Genomic DNA, 18,288 nt, shown 5'->3' with positions numbered 1-18,288 from the left:
TACTGTCAGATTCAGCCTGGCTAAACCACAGGGTTTATTTAATAAGCAATATAAATCCATAATGTGGTGCAAAAGTCTAAAATCTTCTACTGGAGCTGGAACCTATTTTGCAATTTTGATTACAAATCATTTAATCACAATAACAATTTGAACAAAAAGTTTAAAGAGAAGGAATGCATGATTTTATAAGTATTTGGTATGTCCCCTTTGCTGTAATAAGAGCCCACTTGAGCTGGCATGGATTCCACAAGTTTGTTAAAAAATCTGATGGGCAATGTAGTTCCAGCATGATTTCCCAGTACTCCGAAGAGCATCTTGTGGTAAAGACGTGGTTTTCTGTCTTTATGTGCCCCAACAAATAGGTTACAATGGCCTTTATGTCAGGTGACTGTCCAGGTGACCTGGTCTTCAATTAGATGTTGAAAAGCTTTGGGGTTTGATATTTGTAATAAAATATATTGTATTAAGTTCAAGAAGAATGCAAAATATAAACATTTTTACATGGTCCACATATTATGTGGTTGGTGCTCTGCTATCTAATAGCATCATCAATATTGTGAGAGACTAATCAACAGGTTGAATTTAAATAAAGGCAGCAGTACTGAGGAGCTGCTCATAATCACTTTACAAAATCAACAGCAAAATATCAGCGGGTATCTTGATGTAGGTCTATTTGTTGAGAAAACAGATGTTATATGTTAAATTTCTAGGCCTATATACTAAGTGTGTTGGCAAGTCTTTTAATGAACTAATATTTATTTAAAATATCATATTAAAATGGTTAAATGTGTTCCTATAATTTGTATAATCCAAGGTGTAGGAAAACTCTCAGGTATGATTCCTGAGTGTATTTTACAATGGCTGGGCATCTACACAGATCTCTCTAAGTTGACAATCACCTGTGCCTTGTGTCCCTCTGCACAGGCTATATTTTTGTTGGCAAATGGGGCATGGAGGCTCAGTTGATCGCGATCGATCAATTTTTCCTGATTGACAATCACCTGTGCCTCATGAGCATTGGTGTACTCTGGATGAAAGTTTCCCTATATCTTTTATTCTTGACAGCTCCTTTGTTTGCACACTTGATTTTCTCAGAAGCTGTGATGCTGGGACACTCAGTCAGGTCCAGTTTTCCGCTGATGTAGGATGTCAGCATTGTTATGGTTTTTTGAAACTGCTCCCTGATCCTGCGGCATTTTGGGCTCTTGATGAAGCAACAGTGGGAGAGCTGATTGCCTCAGTGGCGGCGCCACCACTTCATACGCGAAAGGCACCAGTTGGTAGTGCAGGGGTTCCATTCATGAGCAGCCGAGCAGGCAGGTTCTTGTAGTTCCCTGTCCATTCTATTTCCGAGGGCTGATTTATCGCAGATGGCCGAAATCAGCCTGAGATGATGCTGATGCTGATAATGATAATAATAATGATAATAATAATAATACTAACAATAATAATAATAATAATAATAATAATAATAACAATAATAATGATAATAATAATATTAATAATAATAATAATAATAACAGTAACAATAATAATAATATTAATAATAATAATAAATAATAATAAAATAATAATAATAATGATAATAATAATAAATAATAATAATAATTCTCCCTTTCAAATAAAATGAATCTCCAAAAAAAAAAAAAAAAAAAATGCAACTTTTTTTAGTATTTTTAGTTTTTCTGAAATATATAATTTTTTCTTTATTGACAGCATTAAAAACTGTTTTAATGCTTATTCCCATATATTTCGTTAATTTCAATTATCCAGGAAGTGTATGTTTATCGCTTTATAACACATTTTGGGTTAACACATATCCCCCCCCACCCCTAAAAAAAAAGAAAGAAAAAAAAAGAAAAAAACCCCCACATGATCTCACTTTGCCAGATTGCACCCTTCTGGTTTTTAACAAAATCTAGAAAATGTATAAGAAGGCAAACATTTTCATGTTAAATTTCTGCAAAATTAAAAAAACAACAACAGTTGGCTAACACAGTTTTCTTCTGCTTGTTTAGCACCTCACAGTCACCCGCAAGTCAAGACAGCAATTTGTCGCTATGAATTAAATAAAATAACAAGATTAATTTTGATTAAAAGAAAGTAATTAAGGTAAATTATGTACTTAACAATAAGCCTTTCTATTAGTCAATACTTAAAGAGCTTTTTAAACTTGGAATTATTATGATAAATAATAATGCTTAGCCTAGTTAACGTGTGCTAGCAAGCTATACCTTGCCCGTCACAAAACACAGGTTGGACATTTTAATAAAGAAGAATAATAAGGAATAAATCCTAACGCTTGTTATTTGTTTATTTGTGTCTTTTATTGCTTTTAGTATACGTATTGGAACACAGTAATTAAGTTTAAAGTTATTAACTTTATTACTGCAGTGTTTAATTTGGCCTGTGTAGGTTATTTTGTTTAATTAAGTGATATGATAATTTGTGTAACAACGTAATGTATTATTAAAACATATACAAAAGTATACAAATATAATTTCTAATGCAATGTTTTTGTTATAAATCACTATTTAATGTTATTCTTCTTCTTCTAACTATTATTTATATTAATTATATCTAATTATCTATTAATTATTATTGCTTAAAATAATAAGCTGTGAAATAACTTTTTAACTCTCTATTTGCACATTTTTCTTCTCCTTTTTTCTTTGTTTTAAACTAGTAGAGTGTTTATTCTTCTACATAAATGGGTGCTACTGTAAGAACTGCAATTTCCCTCTGGGATCAATAAAGTATTCTGATTCTGATTCTGATAAAGTTGCTTTTTGTTAAATGCTGTACTTGTGTATGGATTTTTATGTTGTTTAACACATTTTAACGCTTATTATTCAAGTTATGTTTTACAAATTTGTACTTGTAGACACTTCACGTTATATATAAATTACACATTATACATGAGGGTTATAAGCACTTTACATTTTACTCAGTTTTCACGTATTTTTAGACACTTAACGTTATGTTTTCACATTTTTAAACACACAAGAGTTTGCATGTGATTAAAAACACATGCACAAAAATCAACATTTGTGAGATTTGTGATTTTTGAAGTGGTGTTTTAAATGCTCCAAAAATCAACATCTATATTTAGCTCTGTATATGTGGAAACCAAACTACAAAAAGTACTTATTAAATACATAAGTGCAATCTTAACACATTAGGGTTTACATAACTTGCTCTATTTTGAACAACATTTAAAAAAGAATACAATAAATACCAATAAAACAAAGGAATTTTTTTTAAAGATTTTTTTTTCACTTTTTAGAAAGGTTTGAATTTTCAATCATCCCTCTAACTGAAACGATTCTGCTATCCTGCGTTCTTGTATTTAATATTTTTTTCAGTTGAAATCTGAAGGTTTTTTGTTTATTACTGATACATGACACTAAACCATTAACAAAATGGCTGGAACGCGCGTTGGCTTGGGCGCATCTGCGCATGCGCACCACACCTCAGCGGCGGGGAGCAGGTATTGAGGTTGGTGAGTGTGTGAGTGAGTGAGTGTGTGAGTGAGTGAGTGTGTGAGTGACAGGCTGCAGTCAAAAGCTGTCTGATCATTGATCAAAATAGTGTAGGCGCGCTTAGTGCTGAAGCAAAGCGCAAGACGACTGTACAACTGACCTAATGTGCAGTGTAACTCTGAGTGTTGAAGTGATTTAGCTGAACAGATGATCAGATCGTGATTAGACAGCTATCCGGATTCAGACTGGGAAGAACAGTGCACCTGCATCCCGCATTCGGACAGCGTGAGAGGCGCGAGGGGATGTCGCGCGCATGAAGTTATGGATTGCATGCAGACTCTGATTCCTTCCAGCATCCAGTTTTAAATTTGGATTTTGTCTCATTCTGGTACTAGATATTATTTTTTCCCCGTTGGTGTTGGGATATTTTGAACACTAAGCTTGGTACCACTTGCTCAGCCTCACGATGTTCCAGCACAAGAAGTGTTTCACCATTGAATCTCTGGTCGGAAAAGACTCAAACTCGTCCAGCACAGACGAACCGATTCGGCCCACAGCTCTGAGATACCCAGAGTCATTGCACCCGGCTCCTTTCGGCAGCTGCTTTCAGAACTCGGCTCGGACTCTGTACGGCAATGTTAACGCAGACATAATGTTCCCGGATCCGGGCTCACACTCTGCCAACCCGGCTCTCGCCTTGCGCCATCTCCCCATACCCACACAGCCCTTCTTCAGCCCTCACCAGAGGGACAGTCTGCACCATTTCTACCCGTGGGTTTTGAGAAACCGCTACCTTGGTCACCGCTTTCAAGGTCAGTATTACATAAATAACGAGTAACTGAAATTTCTGACTAAAAAGACAGTGACAGTGTCTATAGTTCATTGGTAAAATGTTAAAACATGGTTGTGCTGTACTGCTTTTAAAAATAACTCGAAGCTGTTTGGTCTAATTTGGCACAGGTTTTTTGGAATGTCGCAGGGTAAGGCAACAACATTAGGTACTATTAAAAATGTCTTAATTGTGAGTAACCTGCCACTTAAATTTATTATATAATATCTGGCATATGTCTATAAAAAGTAAACTTTAATAAATAACTATTTTGAAAACGGATGCAAAATAATAATGCTGAATTATTTAAATTCAATATCAGTAAACACTTCTTTTTCGGTTTGTACTTAGTGTTTAACATTTAAATACCAGGCAACAAAGCCATGTTACATGTTACGCATAGTCAAATTATTATGTGTTATTATTTAAAAAAAAAATCAAATAATTTATCAATGTTTTATTATCTGAAAATGTAGCTTATTTTGTGGGCTACTCAACCGACTTTCACTTTGTTTTATTTATTTATTTAGAAAAAAGATAAACTTGATCTAAACTTCATACATTTAAACCCCTTCTTAGTTAACTCTTGTCAATTTATATAGGCTATTGATTACCCAATTATATGTTTAATATAAAACTCAGTTTTTTTAACGTAGTTGGGCCTAAAAAAGAAAGTTTGCACAGTTAATTACTGGATAAAAAGTGAAAAATCCGTAAATTCGTATGTTTTATGTATTTGGATCCAAGTATCCAAGCATATTAGTATATGTTATCATTATTAATATTATTAACAGCAACAACAACCAGAACAACAACAAGAGCAACAATAATAATAATAATAAGAGTAATAATAATAATACCAACAACAACAATAATAATAATACCAACAACAACAACAATAATAATAATTATAATACCAACAACAACAACAATAATAATAATATTAATAAATGATAAAAAAAATTGCGTGGTTTTGACCATGTGCCAGTTATCACGCACTAGCGATAAAAGATTTCTGCATATGAGGTGTGTGTGTCTGAGTGTGTGTGTGTGTGTGTGTGTGTGTGCATGTAAAGGAATTGCAGAATGGACAGTCGGTAAGTGCTTAATAGTGTGTTCTGCAGGAATTAATTTGAATTTGAATTTACACAAGATAAAATGGTAGTCGTACAGATAACTGAGACCTGAATATATCAGTATCTGAATCAACTTCATTTACATGTAATAAGAGTTTGTGTTGTTTGCTTACAACACACCACATTCAACACCATTTACATGCCGAATTTAGCACAATTTAAGACCACATTTGCACTTTTTTGACGAAATTGTAAGAGGGCAAAATAGTACAAACGAAGAATACATAAATACCTGAACAGAAATCTTTAAATCAACATCTAAAAAAAGTTCTGTGCAAGAATTTAGCTTTACATCATTAGGCTGTCTAATGTGATATTGTAATGTGTTTATGAATGCAGAAAAACACCATTCACATGTGTTATAGATTTCCAGATGAATGATTAAATGTTAAATGTAAAATGTAAATGATTAAGGGGTTACATCAAACAATTTAAGTACAAGTTAGGCTTGCTAACTTAAAATTAAGGATCCCCTGATCTACACTAAAAAGGTTGCAGGGCTAAACAAAGTGTCCAAGTGTCCCATAGTAATTTATTTGGCCCAGTTTATAAAAAAAAATGAAAAAAGAATACATATTACCACAACTATTATAACCTTACCATAGAAAACAAGATAAGAACTTTAAATGATAAATACATTAGCCCTAAACCAAAAGAAAAAATATGTTGATGGATCCAATATATAGTGTTTATGTGAAAAAGTGTACCTTTAAATCATGTAAACCATGCAGGGTATCTACAATTGTCTTATGCTTTCTGATAAAAAGAAAGACCCTTCAGAATTGTTATATTTAGCATAAAAATATCTTATTATGTATCAAATAAAATGAGTTTGAACTAATAAGAATAAGTATAATAAGACTTAGTAATGGAATGAAAAGGATTTGTTTGGTACTTTGGTACTTGTTTGCTACTATGGATAGCCATATAATACATTGGTATTATTAATATACATTAATGGTAAAATAATAATGTGTTTAATAATAATAATAATAATAATAATAATAATAATAATAAAAATAAATCATTAAAATCCTGCCTATATTTAGTTTATTGCTTGGCTATTTTATAACAATAACTGATTTTAACAAATAGCAATTATGCCACATGACAATGAATGGAAATAACTTCTTTTAAGTTTAAGTTTAAGTTTCCTCATACACAAAGTAATTATAAATAGATTTAGCATGATTTGTATTAATATTTGATTTAATATTTATGGCTGTACAGCTTTTTATATGAAAAAAAAAAAAGATACAAAAATAGAAGAAGAAGCGATGTTCCTATAATGATGATCCTTATAATATGGTTTGCAGTGATTGTTGATATAGGGTGTATTACGTTTCTCAGTGGAAACTGAATACTTGAAAGTATTCCATAATAAAATGATTATCAGTTAAAAGGAAGAGCACCATAATTAAAATGCAATATTTTTCTGAAGTATATTTAGTACACTATATCTATTTAATTAGGTAATGACCAATTATGATCAAGTAGGACAAAACTAAAAAGACATTTATTAAAAGTAAGACATTGGGTGTTTTTGCAGGAATAACCAATTGCTAAAACCTCTAACAAAACTCTAAATTATAATATTTATGTTAGATAATCCGATTAAACCTGGAGATTAATCATTTTTTAAACTGAATTTATTTTATTATTCTGTTTTAATACTTGCAACATTTAGTGAGCATAACTGATTGTGGGTGGTCCTGCTTACCAGTCAATTTGTTAAAGCAGCAGGCTCACTGCCTCTGACATGGCTGTCCTTGTTGACTTAGCGCAAGGCACAGTGAGGAAGCGTAGAAACATCAGGTGTGCTGGGTGACGCACTCGGCTCAGCCACAGGCCCTGGGGGCATAAGACTTAGGTAATTGGTGGAAGTCAGAGGTTGTTGTCACTGTTAGTCAGATCCGGGGGGCTCAGATAGAGTCTCTTTGTTTATGGACACCACTGATCCACTCAGTGACGGTGTCCAATAACCTAGAAAACCACTGTTTGGACAAGACTAAATACAGCCAAGGGGATTAAATGGGAAAGGATTACCCATCATGAGTGTCACTTTTTTGTCAGTGCTAATGTGTCTGTTGGATTTTTAACTCAGTCACTTCCTGAAGAAGCAATATCTAGGTGTCAGTGGCCTTAGATCTTTTGTGCAGGACAATGTAAACAGGATTTTTGTCTGGCCTGCTGTTATACATATGCTAGGTTTTGTGTTATGGGTTTGTCTAGCAAACTGTTGTGTTGTTACAGATCAGCGAGACAGACAGTTGTTAATTTGTAGGTATTCTGGTTTTAAAACTTTTTGGAGTATCACATTGCTTTTAGATCTAAGGGAGGTTAGCGTGCCTTAAATCTATTATTTGTTACTCCACAACAATTAATTCATGCTCAGCTATAAAACATATATTACAATATTCAGTTGCCCACAAAGTTGAATCAGTTCATCTGGACACAAAGCTTGGTGTGGAGATATGTGTGAAGACATCAAGCTTTGTGTCCAGATGAACTGATTCAATTTTGTGGAATTGTGTACCATGATTACTGAGCATGTATCAAGATAATATTGCAGTTTATACATTAACATATATCAAAGTTGGTGCTAGCTTTTTGTAATTCTTAAAAAATTTATTTTATGCAATCAAGAAAATTCCAGATTGTCATTGCTATTTACATTTCATTTAGATTAACAAGGGCCCTCGAATTGGTGGCTGTCACTGTGTGGTGCAAGTCCAACTGGTCCAGAGTGTCTTTATTTCCCACTGCATGCCACCCTTTTTCCTGCATTTAATGAGAGCAATGCTAACAAGACCAAGCTTGTTTGTGCCAAGGGAATGCTAGTAAAGCTGATCTAGGTGCCATCTGGTTCCCTTTTCCTCATAGTGGGGGCATCCTTACTATGGATAGGCCAGGGATTGTTTGAGCCCAGACCCTCAGAGGAGCCATCGGCTCTTCAGGAGGCCTGAATTTCCATCACTACTCGCCAGTATGTTCCACCAGCTCTCTCAAAGGAGAGCACAGGGTGATGCCTACATGATGATGATGCCAGTCGAAATATCTATATAGCATAAGCACTGCCAATTTTAAGCAAATCCCTGTATCACCTTACAGCGTGTAGTTGTATTATGAATTTTTATAATTCTTTTGACTTTATAACATACACAGTTTTTGTCTGTTGTGGTGTGTGCTACACCTTAACAAAGGTTCTCGACTGACTTTTCAGCACTATCCGTTTCTTATTGGCCTGTTTACATTCTTCCTTTCTGCCCTGCATTGGCTACTAGTGTTTTTGGTCTCAGGTGCTTCTGTTGTTTTGGGCTCGGATGTTCAAAGGGTTTTTCAGCACTCCAGCTGAAAATCCCTGTCAATGACAGTTCTGTGAAAGAAAATATGCACCTTTTAGAGAGCACAGGCAAGTGCATACCTGGGGAGCTCTGCAAGGCACTGTCATTGAAAGCATTTTGCATTGTGCTTACATAAAGCCCTTTGTGTACAAACTTGTTAATGGGAGTATAGCTCAAAGCAGCTATTCACAGCAGCTATCTTATTAATATCTCTTGCACAATGTTTTGGAATGTATCATTAGTTTAACAATGGTACATTACAGAGGTACCAGTTTCAAAGCTGTTTAAGGTCAGATTGTTTCTTTTTAAGGCTTAATGCTTGTCTGAATGATAAATCCATTTAAATGTAGCATTTTTTAAGGGTTGGATTTTGGATTAAGTGAAATCCTAGTCTAAAAAGTCTCTTGATAAACTACTTTTTAACCTCTGAAAATTCCATCAGTGATTAGGAATTAAATTCCATTTAGTGTTATTGGTACATCGTAATACTTACGTTGATTGTTGAAGGTTAAACAATTTCTATAAATAAAATTTTTGGTTTATGGGTCATTTTTATTGTAAAGACATCCATGAACAATAAATGGGGTTAAATGAATCTTAGTATGAGTGTATGGATGTAAATGTCAGGTAAACAAAGCTATAACAAGCTTTGAATGCACCCTAATGTGTATGTATGTGTAGCTAAGTGGCAGCAATATGGTTAAAGGTAAAACATCCATCTATTCAAAAAGTGCGTATGTTAATGATGGGCATCGGTTGCTGAACACCTGCAGTCTGATAGATTTTGGTTTTTTTTTGTTAACAATAGATCATGGTGTCATACCTCAGTGTCCTGTGCTGTCCAAACCTTCAACCGCTCCAAAGGGACAAACTTTGTTTGTGCGTGACTGCGGTCGCGCTTTCGCTAAATATTCTTTTCAAGGATGACGCATCCCATCTCGGGATTACAGATCCATTTGTTTATGAAAAATGCTTTGCCTCTTCTGTGTGTTTTTTAATGAACGGCATATGGATCCGGCCTGCCAGATGTAGCCTGCGGTGGACGGAAGGTCACACACCCAATGGAACTGATAATGAATACATTTTACTATAGACTTATGTTGAATGAAATCAGACAAAATGTGGGGTTTACATTTGCTTAACTGCCTATCAAGATTCATCTCAATTGTTTTTGCATCTTTTCATCCTAAGATATTTACTTAGGTTTTGACATTGGAACGTTAACACCGGTGTATTTGTATGAAAATCAGGGAGATGGTGCGTGATGAAAAATGGAAAAATAAATCTGAATACCATTTCTTTCTGTCTAGCAGAATGAACTAAGCATGAAGCGTAGAGGTTAACCTGGTTAAATATGTTAAGCACCTGGAAATTGGACACTCACATTGGATATGCACCCGTTTTTAAGATTTAAATGTTATTATAATACATATATTACACTATAATAACAAATTTATAACTATTAGGTTTGGTCAATATGATGACATACATCATCTGACAAAGGGAAAGTTTCAGTCTGAAGAGATTTGGTTTTAACCTAGGGTTCAGATTTGTTCAGTTGCACCCAGAGCAAGACTTTATTGTCCACACCCATCCCTCCAAAAATATCTACAGCTAAACTATGTAGAATCTATAAATAAAATTATAAACACAAACCTACTGTCAAGAGCTACTGAACTGTATAACTATCTGTATGGGATATTCTAGAACTTAGAAGACTGGAAAAGACTTGTTTGATGCAGAGCATCATTTCTTTTGTGGTAAAAGTTGCTTTCATCAGTTTAATTCCAAATAGTATTTTCTTGTCCACAGGTAAAATCTAATGTATTTACTGTAAATTGTCACAAAACAGTGATGCTAGTCTAAAACTGACTGTATAGAACAGCCTTCCAACCAAACACTGAAAAAGTCAGGGATGAGTGAGATTTTGTGTGAATATGGTTTTGTTTAGGGTTTTAAAAGAATGTTCACCAATTTTCTATAAAGATTTAATATATAACTACACACTATACTTTAATGCTACTGTGAAATGTAATTTTTTTGGCTATATTAGTCATCCTTACATTACACAATGTTTTTTCATCCTCATTACAGGTTATTCTACCTTTCTATATGACTGTGACTATAGTGTGCATGATATGTATGCTATCGGTTCCATTTATTTGGCTTTATAAGGTTTTTTCTTAAGCGAGACTTTTCTAATCCTCTGTGTTTCATGTGCACAGGTGAGGAAAGTAGCCCAGAAAACCTGCTGCTACATGGACCGTTCTCGCGCAAGCCCAAGCGCATCCGTACAGCCTTCTCTCCGTCTCAGCTGCTACGACTGGAGCGCGCCTTTGAAAAGAATCACTATGTAGTGGGAGCTGAGCGCAAGCAGCTGGCCAATGGCCTCTGCCTCACTGAGACCCAGGTGAGAGACCAAGATAGACTTAGCTGCAAAAAACACTAACAAACAAACATACAGCATACATACATACATACACACATGCCCACACACATATGCACGATCACATTCCACAGTGTTGAACAAGCAGGATGTGAATGCATACTTTCTCATCTACACACTTTCCTTAACTCAACACTGTTTCATCACAGGATAGTAATCAGTTCCTCAATACTCTGGGATGGGCCCAAGGAATGCCAAAACATGTATTCAACATGCATTTATAGTCTGTTTCACAATCGGTGCTAGACACACGATTGCTGACCCAAGTGCTGTCGTTGGTAGGTAGCAGCATGGTGTTTTCAGTTGAGTCATTCATACTTTACCATGTGATACAAATTAAATAATCAAATAAATATTTCCTTAGAACAGTCATTTGTTTTTGATGTTTAATTAAAAGCTGTTAGCATTTTTATGCACAGCATGGATAATAGATTTAACAGATATCATAGTTATTTTTGAATACAGAGGCTTCAGCATGATTTCATAAAAGACTAATTTGGAAAAAACCAATGGAATTATATTTTAGACAAACTAATTAGATTAAATATTTACAAAACACACACAGAATATAATATACAATTTAAAAATACATTATATATCTTTTTCATATGTACAAAGTCTTTTGATTATTGTACTTATAGATATGAGCAACAAATTAGTTTATTACTAATAAAAATAATACAATTATTACTTTGTTTAAAAGCATTGCGGTTGGCAATTACAGTTATGATGCTAATTGCCTTTAATTACATACTATATGTGAACTCATTATTTCAAAATTTTCCATAGATTTTCATTGGATTTATGCTAGGACTTTAGCTAGGCCTGGTTATTAGGCTTCATGTCTGGGTTCTTTGTCTTGCTGAAATATCCAGATTTAGTTTATGGGCTAATGTGGTTAAATTCACCTTTAATATTTCCCAGGTGATATACATGATTCAAGTTGTTTAACTAATTAATCTAGGTCTACACAGGTCTATTTAGTATCAGCATAGTATTGGCATGAAAACCTGCAGCCTACTGCCTACTGTATATGATAAAGTACCATGTACCACGTCTAACACCATATGCTGGTAAAGCAGTGAAATTACACATCGTCCATTAAATTCTACTTGATTCTGCATTAATGTATGCAAAATAGTCCTGAAGTTCAAAATTAGATTTAATATCGTAATTTGAAATTTAAAAAATAATTGTAGTTTTTACACTTCATTCAAATTAGATTACTGTTTATATACTCATGATTACATATGTAGTAAAACATAATTTCAACATTTCTCTCTTTTACAGGTAAAAGTATGGTTTCAGAACCGGAGGACCAAACACAAGCGGCAGAAACTTGAAGAAGAATCGCCCGACCTGCAGCAAAAAAGAAAGGGCAATCAGCACATCAGTCGCTGGAGAGTAGCCACTCAGCAGGGCAGCCCAGACGACATAGACATCATCTCTGAAGACTGACATCACCACACCACGCCTAATAACTCTCTGCAGTTTAGTCATAATTAGCGGAGAATAAAAGAGGAAAAAAACAAACAAAACCAAGCTAATAACATTTTCAGTTCCAGACCTACCCGTGAAGCAACTTGGCTGTTGAAACTGAGGAATGGAATTCGTGCTGTCAGCTGAAAACTAATGTGTGAGCGTTCCCAGCAAGGATGTCTCGGCTCAAACTGCTCCAAAAGATTTGATTCCAAGACCTCTTGTATGCAATACAAACAGACCTCTAAAGTTCAGGACTTCATACGCATGAGGAGCATCTACTTTTTCAGCTACCGTTCTCCTGAACATATTCATTCTAATGTATTTCATTGACTATAGTTCAAACAAACATTCTAGATTGTTTTTGTACTGCTGAATTGTTACACTGTTGATCACATAGTTAAATTCATTTACGAATTTGAACTATGACCCATGGATGCCATAAACTCTAAGATGTTTTGTGGATTTCTGTGTCTTTCATTGTTTCATTGTTTTTCTACAACAATGAGCATCAGGTTTCAATGAACACATGGCATTGACGCAGATCGAACCGATTTGTAACTTTTGTTATGCACATTATGAACAGTTGAATCTTGATATTGGTTGAATTTGTTCAGAATGAGCAAACTTTTCTATGCATTTGAGTGCCAAGTGACGCTGACGTCTGTGTTGGACATCAGGGTTTAGGAGAAAAACCTAATTTGTTGTTAAATGTCTAACTATGTAAATATGTTTTGGGATGTTTTTATTTTTATTATTTTCTATTATTATCTCAACGGAAGGCTGAAAAGTAACAAATTTAGAACAATTACATTTACGCAACACTGAATATCAAAGCATTTGTTGTGTTTCCTTTAAGGTCCAAAAACACTTTGTAGCACTTCATAACTGTTTTTTTTGGTTTGATGAGGACAAGACATTGCACTGTAGCCTCACTGGTTTGTTTTTATCTGTTGTCTTGAAATGTTAGTTTTTTACTTGTCTTATGTTTTCTGAGATTATTAGACAATAAAAGGCTTTGATCGAAACATTTCCAATGCAATTCAGTGCATTTTCTTGCCATCAACACTAGTGATTAGTTTCATCACATAGCTTTATGTTTGTTTTAATTTTTTTGCAGACAAGTTTAGAATTCCAGACCAGCCTACCATGATTCATTTGTTTTTAATTAATACTTCTCACTGGTGGTCAGGGTCATAGTGAGTCTGGCACCACCTGGAAACAGCAAGCCTGAGGTAGGAATAAACCATGTACATGTCAGTTATCCATTGCAGGACATCACATATCCACGGAAGAAAACCAAGCACCTGAAGAAAACCCATGTAGATAGAGGGAAGTAAGAAAGCTGGTTCTGGAACTATTTTGTGTGCTGCACCCACTTTTTCAGCTACACCTAATGCCACCCAGAAACTAATATGCCATAAAAATGTAATCATATGTTTGTATTTGACTATGGGATTTAAATGTGATAGATATCATAGTCAGTGGACCAGACACTCAAACACAAGAGTTTATGAAAATAAGTTTTAAAAGGGAAGTTGAATGTAGTAAAATTTTACTAAAATATTAAGTTATTGATATTTGTCAGAGCTGCATAATGGTATAGGAGGTAGTGTGGATGTCACAAAGCAGAGCTTTTATATTTTAGGCATTTAGTCGGCACTCCAAATGTAATCAAATGTAACCAAACACAAGTTTTTAAGGGTCCAACAACAGCAACTTAGCAGTTGTGAGGTTTGAACCACTGACCTTTTCCCAACAGTCAAGTACGTCAGCTACTGAGCTAACACTGCCACTACCCCATAAGTTCTAGGATGTATCCCTACCAGTTAATATAAGTGTAAAGCCTTGCATGTTTTCCCATGTCTGAATTGTACCTCCTGTTAGACTGTTGTTAATGTTTTATACCCTGCAAGAGGCTGGCACAGGTTGTTACTAGGTGTGAACTATGTATAAATAATTATTTATAGTGTGAATGATTTTTTTTACAGGATCATCAATGTCATTACCCAAAAAAGTTAGCTATATTTAACTAACATTAACTATTATTACATGATGTCAAATGACAAGTTTACAGTTTAATTGTTTAATAATGCTTAAAATATGCGTTAAACTACTTAATAGTGGTGTCTTAGTGGTTTAGGCTCTAGACAATTGATCAAAAGGCTTGAGGAATTTCATTTCCACCAAGCTGCCACTGTCAGGCTATTGAGCAAAACCCCTAAATCCTTAAATGCTCAGCTTAAAGTAAAAGTGTCTACCGATAACAGTAGACATAACACAGTACTTAGTTGTCTTTTAAACCATTTTAAATCTAAATGCAAAGTAATGTGTTAAATGCAGAAAGGTTTATTATTTGCATTTATAAAAAAAGTCCGTAAACAATATATAAATAAAAAAAGAAGAGTGGTGTGAAAAAAGTCTTTTTAAAATCCTGTTTGGAGTTTTGGAGTTTAAGTAAAAAATAGGTGGTCGAACATAAATACCAAGTAACGTTTTTTGAAAAAAATATTTTTCAAAGCTTTTATAACCCCACATAACATAATTTACAATAAGGTTATATAATATTCACACGTGCCATGACATTAGCCCCAAGTATATAAAACAATCGAACAGATAATTATTTCTTTTAATAAATGTTCAATTTTTTTCAGGTATTTCTTTAATTTTTTTAAATTATAGCCATATTTAAACGGCAGTATTTCCCATGACTAGTCACTAAAGCTGTCCTCATTAAATCTGTCCTCCAAGTAGGGTTTAATTATTTTCATCTGTTGTGTGATTCTCACCTCCCGTCCATCTTTTCCATGTCTGGGTGTGTCTGCAAGGTTGATGAGATCCAGCTCTTACGAATTAAAGGCTCTGGGCCTCTGATTCTACCAGCTGAAAGATTAATCCATGTCACCCCTATGCATTGTGATTTACACCTGCTAATTCTTCAGGCCCGGAGCATCAGAGACATGTGAGATCGGCATACTTCTCATCACCTTTTCACAATAGACAGCCTCATTATCATCGTATATGCGTATAAACTGTGAAAGGAAATCTAAGAACAATTATTCATAGTCTGTATAACTGGTGACAATATAGCACTTCCGTTCAGGTGCATACATGAGTAGTGCGGAGACCTTAAAGTACAACAGATCACATCATTTCAGGCAAACTGCTGATAAAATCAATAGTATTAAATAAATGACAAGAGCCAAAAGAGACTATTGTTTAATTCGATATGACGCTATTAGTGTATTTTCACAGTCCCTACAAAAACATATGACTACGACTATCACATTTTTAACAACACCCACTAAACATGGGCTTTTTTTTCAATGCTGGTCTCAGAATAAGTGTTTTGCTCTCTAAGTTCATTTTAAAAAAGTGTTCAGTAATGGAGCGCCGCCATGTAGTGAACTATTTCCCACTCCTACCTGCCTCCTGTCGTTACCGTAGAAACGGCGAGGTGTAAACAAAGGAACAGATGGTAGGAAATCTTGGAGGTGTAGAGACGAGTCTGTGTTCTTTCGCCAGCTCTATTAAGTCAAGTATTTCCGCTAAACCATGCTAATTTGATCCATTGCTGCTCTGCTGATTTGTGTTCTCCATTTCATTAGCAAACAATAACAGCTATTGTCAGTCTGTTGTGCTACTTGGTACTGATAGCGAAGAATCACTCATTCAAGGTTTTTATTTTTATGCCATGCACCATGCATATTTATATTCCTACACAAGCCCATTACTTGCCTGGAAGCATTTCAGAATGTTATCTGTAAAGCTTCAGTCAAGTCATCTTCACTGATATAATACAAAGTATCTTTTGAAGCTATGATGGTCAATATTTGATGTTCTACTTATTAAAAATAAGACAGACAGTTTTGAAGGGCACAATGAGAATGAATTGTTGAGAGAATGTCTTCAAAACATGAGTATAAGCCTGACAAAACAGCACTGTAAAAACACAGTTTCAGGCTGGCTTGTTTCTTGTTATAGACATCATTCTTTCTTGTTTCAGACAATAGCCTTTCACTACACTTTCGTCTTTAGTATAAAACCACTACATACTTCCTTTTTAAATGTGTAAATGGCTGACAACAAGATATTCTGGCCATGTGTTTAAAAAAAATCAGTTGGCTGTCACCTCATGACCACTACAACCAAAATTCAGATTTGGAAAAAGAGTGGTCATACAGTAAAACATTTATATAATGAGCCTGAAAAAATTGCAAAAAAAATACTATATATATTTTAATGATAATAGTCAGTTCCAAAACTATTTAAGTGTTGTATTTAAGTAAACAGTGCTTAAGCTTATGTAAACAGGTCCTTTCTGTGTGGAGTTTGCATGTTCTCCCAGTGTCTGCGTGGGTTTACTCCGGGTGCTCCGGTTTCCTCCCACAGTCCAAAGACATGCAAGTGAGGTGAAGTGGAGATACAAAATTGTCCATGACTGCGTTCGATATAACCCTGTGAACTGATGAATTTTGTGTAACGAGTAACTACCGTTTCTGTCGTGGATGTAACCGAAGGGTGTAAAACATGACGTTAATATCCTAATAAAACAAACAAACAAACTTGGGACTTGGGTCTTATTCACAGAGACAAATTGCATCATACAGTGTACGGATGAGTGTTACTTTTTCCAGATTGATGAGGTGGTATTAACAATTAAACTCAGAACTACCAATACCAATACAAAAAACAATGGTTAGTTTGCAATGGTTAATTGGCACTAATATACAGCAATTCTTGACATCCCAACAAATGTTATTTTTGTGAGTTTTGTGTTCTTGGGATCGTATGCACAACCCTCTCTACACAATAATAAACTGAATTATTGGCAGTTTTATTTCTGTTTTGTGTGTTTCTGTGTTATAGTTTGATTTGTCCAAGTACATATGTGCAACTTTAATAAGTTAGCCTATTTATGCTTCTGGTTTGAGTATGGTGTGGAAATGGAAATGATTTTCATGAGTTTTTCCTCATAGTTCTCTGTGTAACTGTTGTTCTGGCTGCTTTAATATCCTCTTACTTTTAGATTTTCAAACCAATAACAATGTGATTTATAATGAAACCAATTCATAATGGAATTTGAGCAGGAAGTTTCATTTATCTTTTTATTTATTTAAGCTTATGAATATATTTTTTTTACTTAGTATTAAGTTAAAAAAGACAAAATGTATAACAGGTTAAAGTGGATATATGCACTGGGAGTGTATTAACTAACAAAAAGTGGTTGAATTCTGTGTGCCACATTAAAAAATCTAAGCCTCATGCAAAAGGGTAAATAACTAGCATAGGTATTTTTATTATTTACAGCTAGCTAACTCTAGCTAACTATTTTAAAATGCATATACTTTATTTAAAGCATATTTATTGGGTAAATGTGCTTTGTAATGGTTGTAAAATATTTTCTTGAAATTATTTGAAGTAAATTAGGATAGCGAGAAACAAAAACGTAGTGTCCTGAATTGCATACATTGTACATTCAGTGCCAGAATTCTGGCACCGCTGGTAGAACACTAATCAACTAAACATAATATCAAGTATAGTTGTTTGTGGTTGGGGCAGAAACAAAGGT

General features: G+C 34.4%; 1 protein-coding gene across 1 annotated transcript; it reads left to right on the top strand.

The window, feature by feature from the left end:
* The first annotated feature begins 3,948 nt into the window (after positions 1–3,948).
* Positions 3,949–12,695, top strand: emx3 (empty spiracles homeobox 3). The gene is made up of 3 exons (XM_063000613.1): positions 3,949–4,294; positions 11,017–11,201; positions 12,528–12,695. The coding sequence occupies exons 1-3, from the start codon at positions 3,949–3,951 to the stop codon at positions 12,693–12,695; spliced, it is 699 nt and encodes a 232-aa protein (XP_062856683.1).
* Positions 12,696–18,288: the final 5,593 nt, after the last annotated feature.

This window comes from Trichomycterus rosablanca, chromosome 8 (genome assembly GCF_030014385.1).
Source record: "Trichomycterus rosablanca isolate fTriRos1 chromosome 8, fTriRos1.hap1, whole genome shotgun sequence".
Taxonomy (NCBI): Eukaryota; Metazoa; Chordata; class Actinopteri; order Siluriformes; family Trichomycteridae; genus Trichomycterus; species Trichomycterus rosablanca.
The sequence above is the reverse complement of the archived record's forward strand: the minus strand, read 5'-3'. Positions and strand labels throughout refer to the sequence as shown.

Excerpts from the sequence above, each read along its gene's own strand:
- emx3 (XM_063000613.1), top strand. The coding sequence starts at position 3,949 with ATGTTCCAGCACAAGAAGTGTTTCACCATTGAATCTCTGGTCGGAAAA. Across the intron at positions 4,295-11,016 it reads CCTTGGTCACCGCTTTCAAG|GTGAGGAAAGTAGCCCAGAA; the intron begins GTCAGTATTACA and ends TCATGTGCACAG. Across the intron at positions 11,202-12,527 it reads TCTGCCTCACTGAGACCCAG|GTAAAAGTATGGTTTCAGAA; the intron begins GTGAGAGACCAA and ends TCTCTTTTACAG.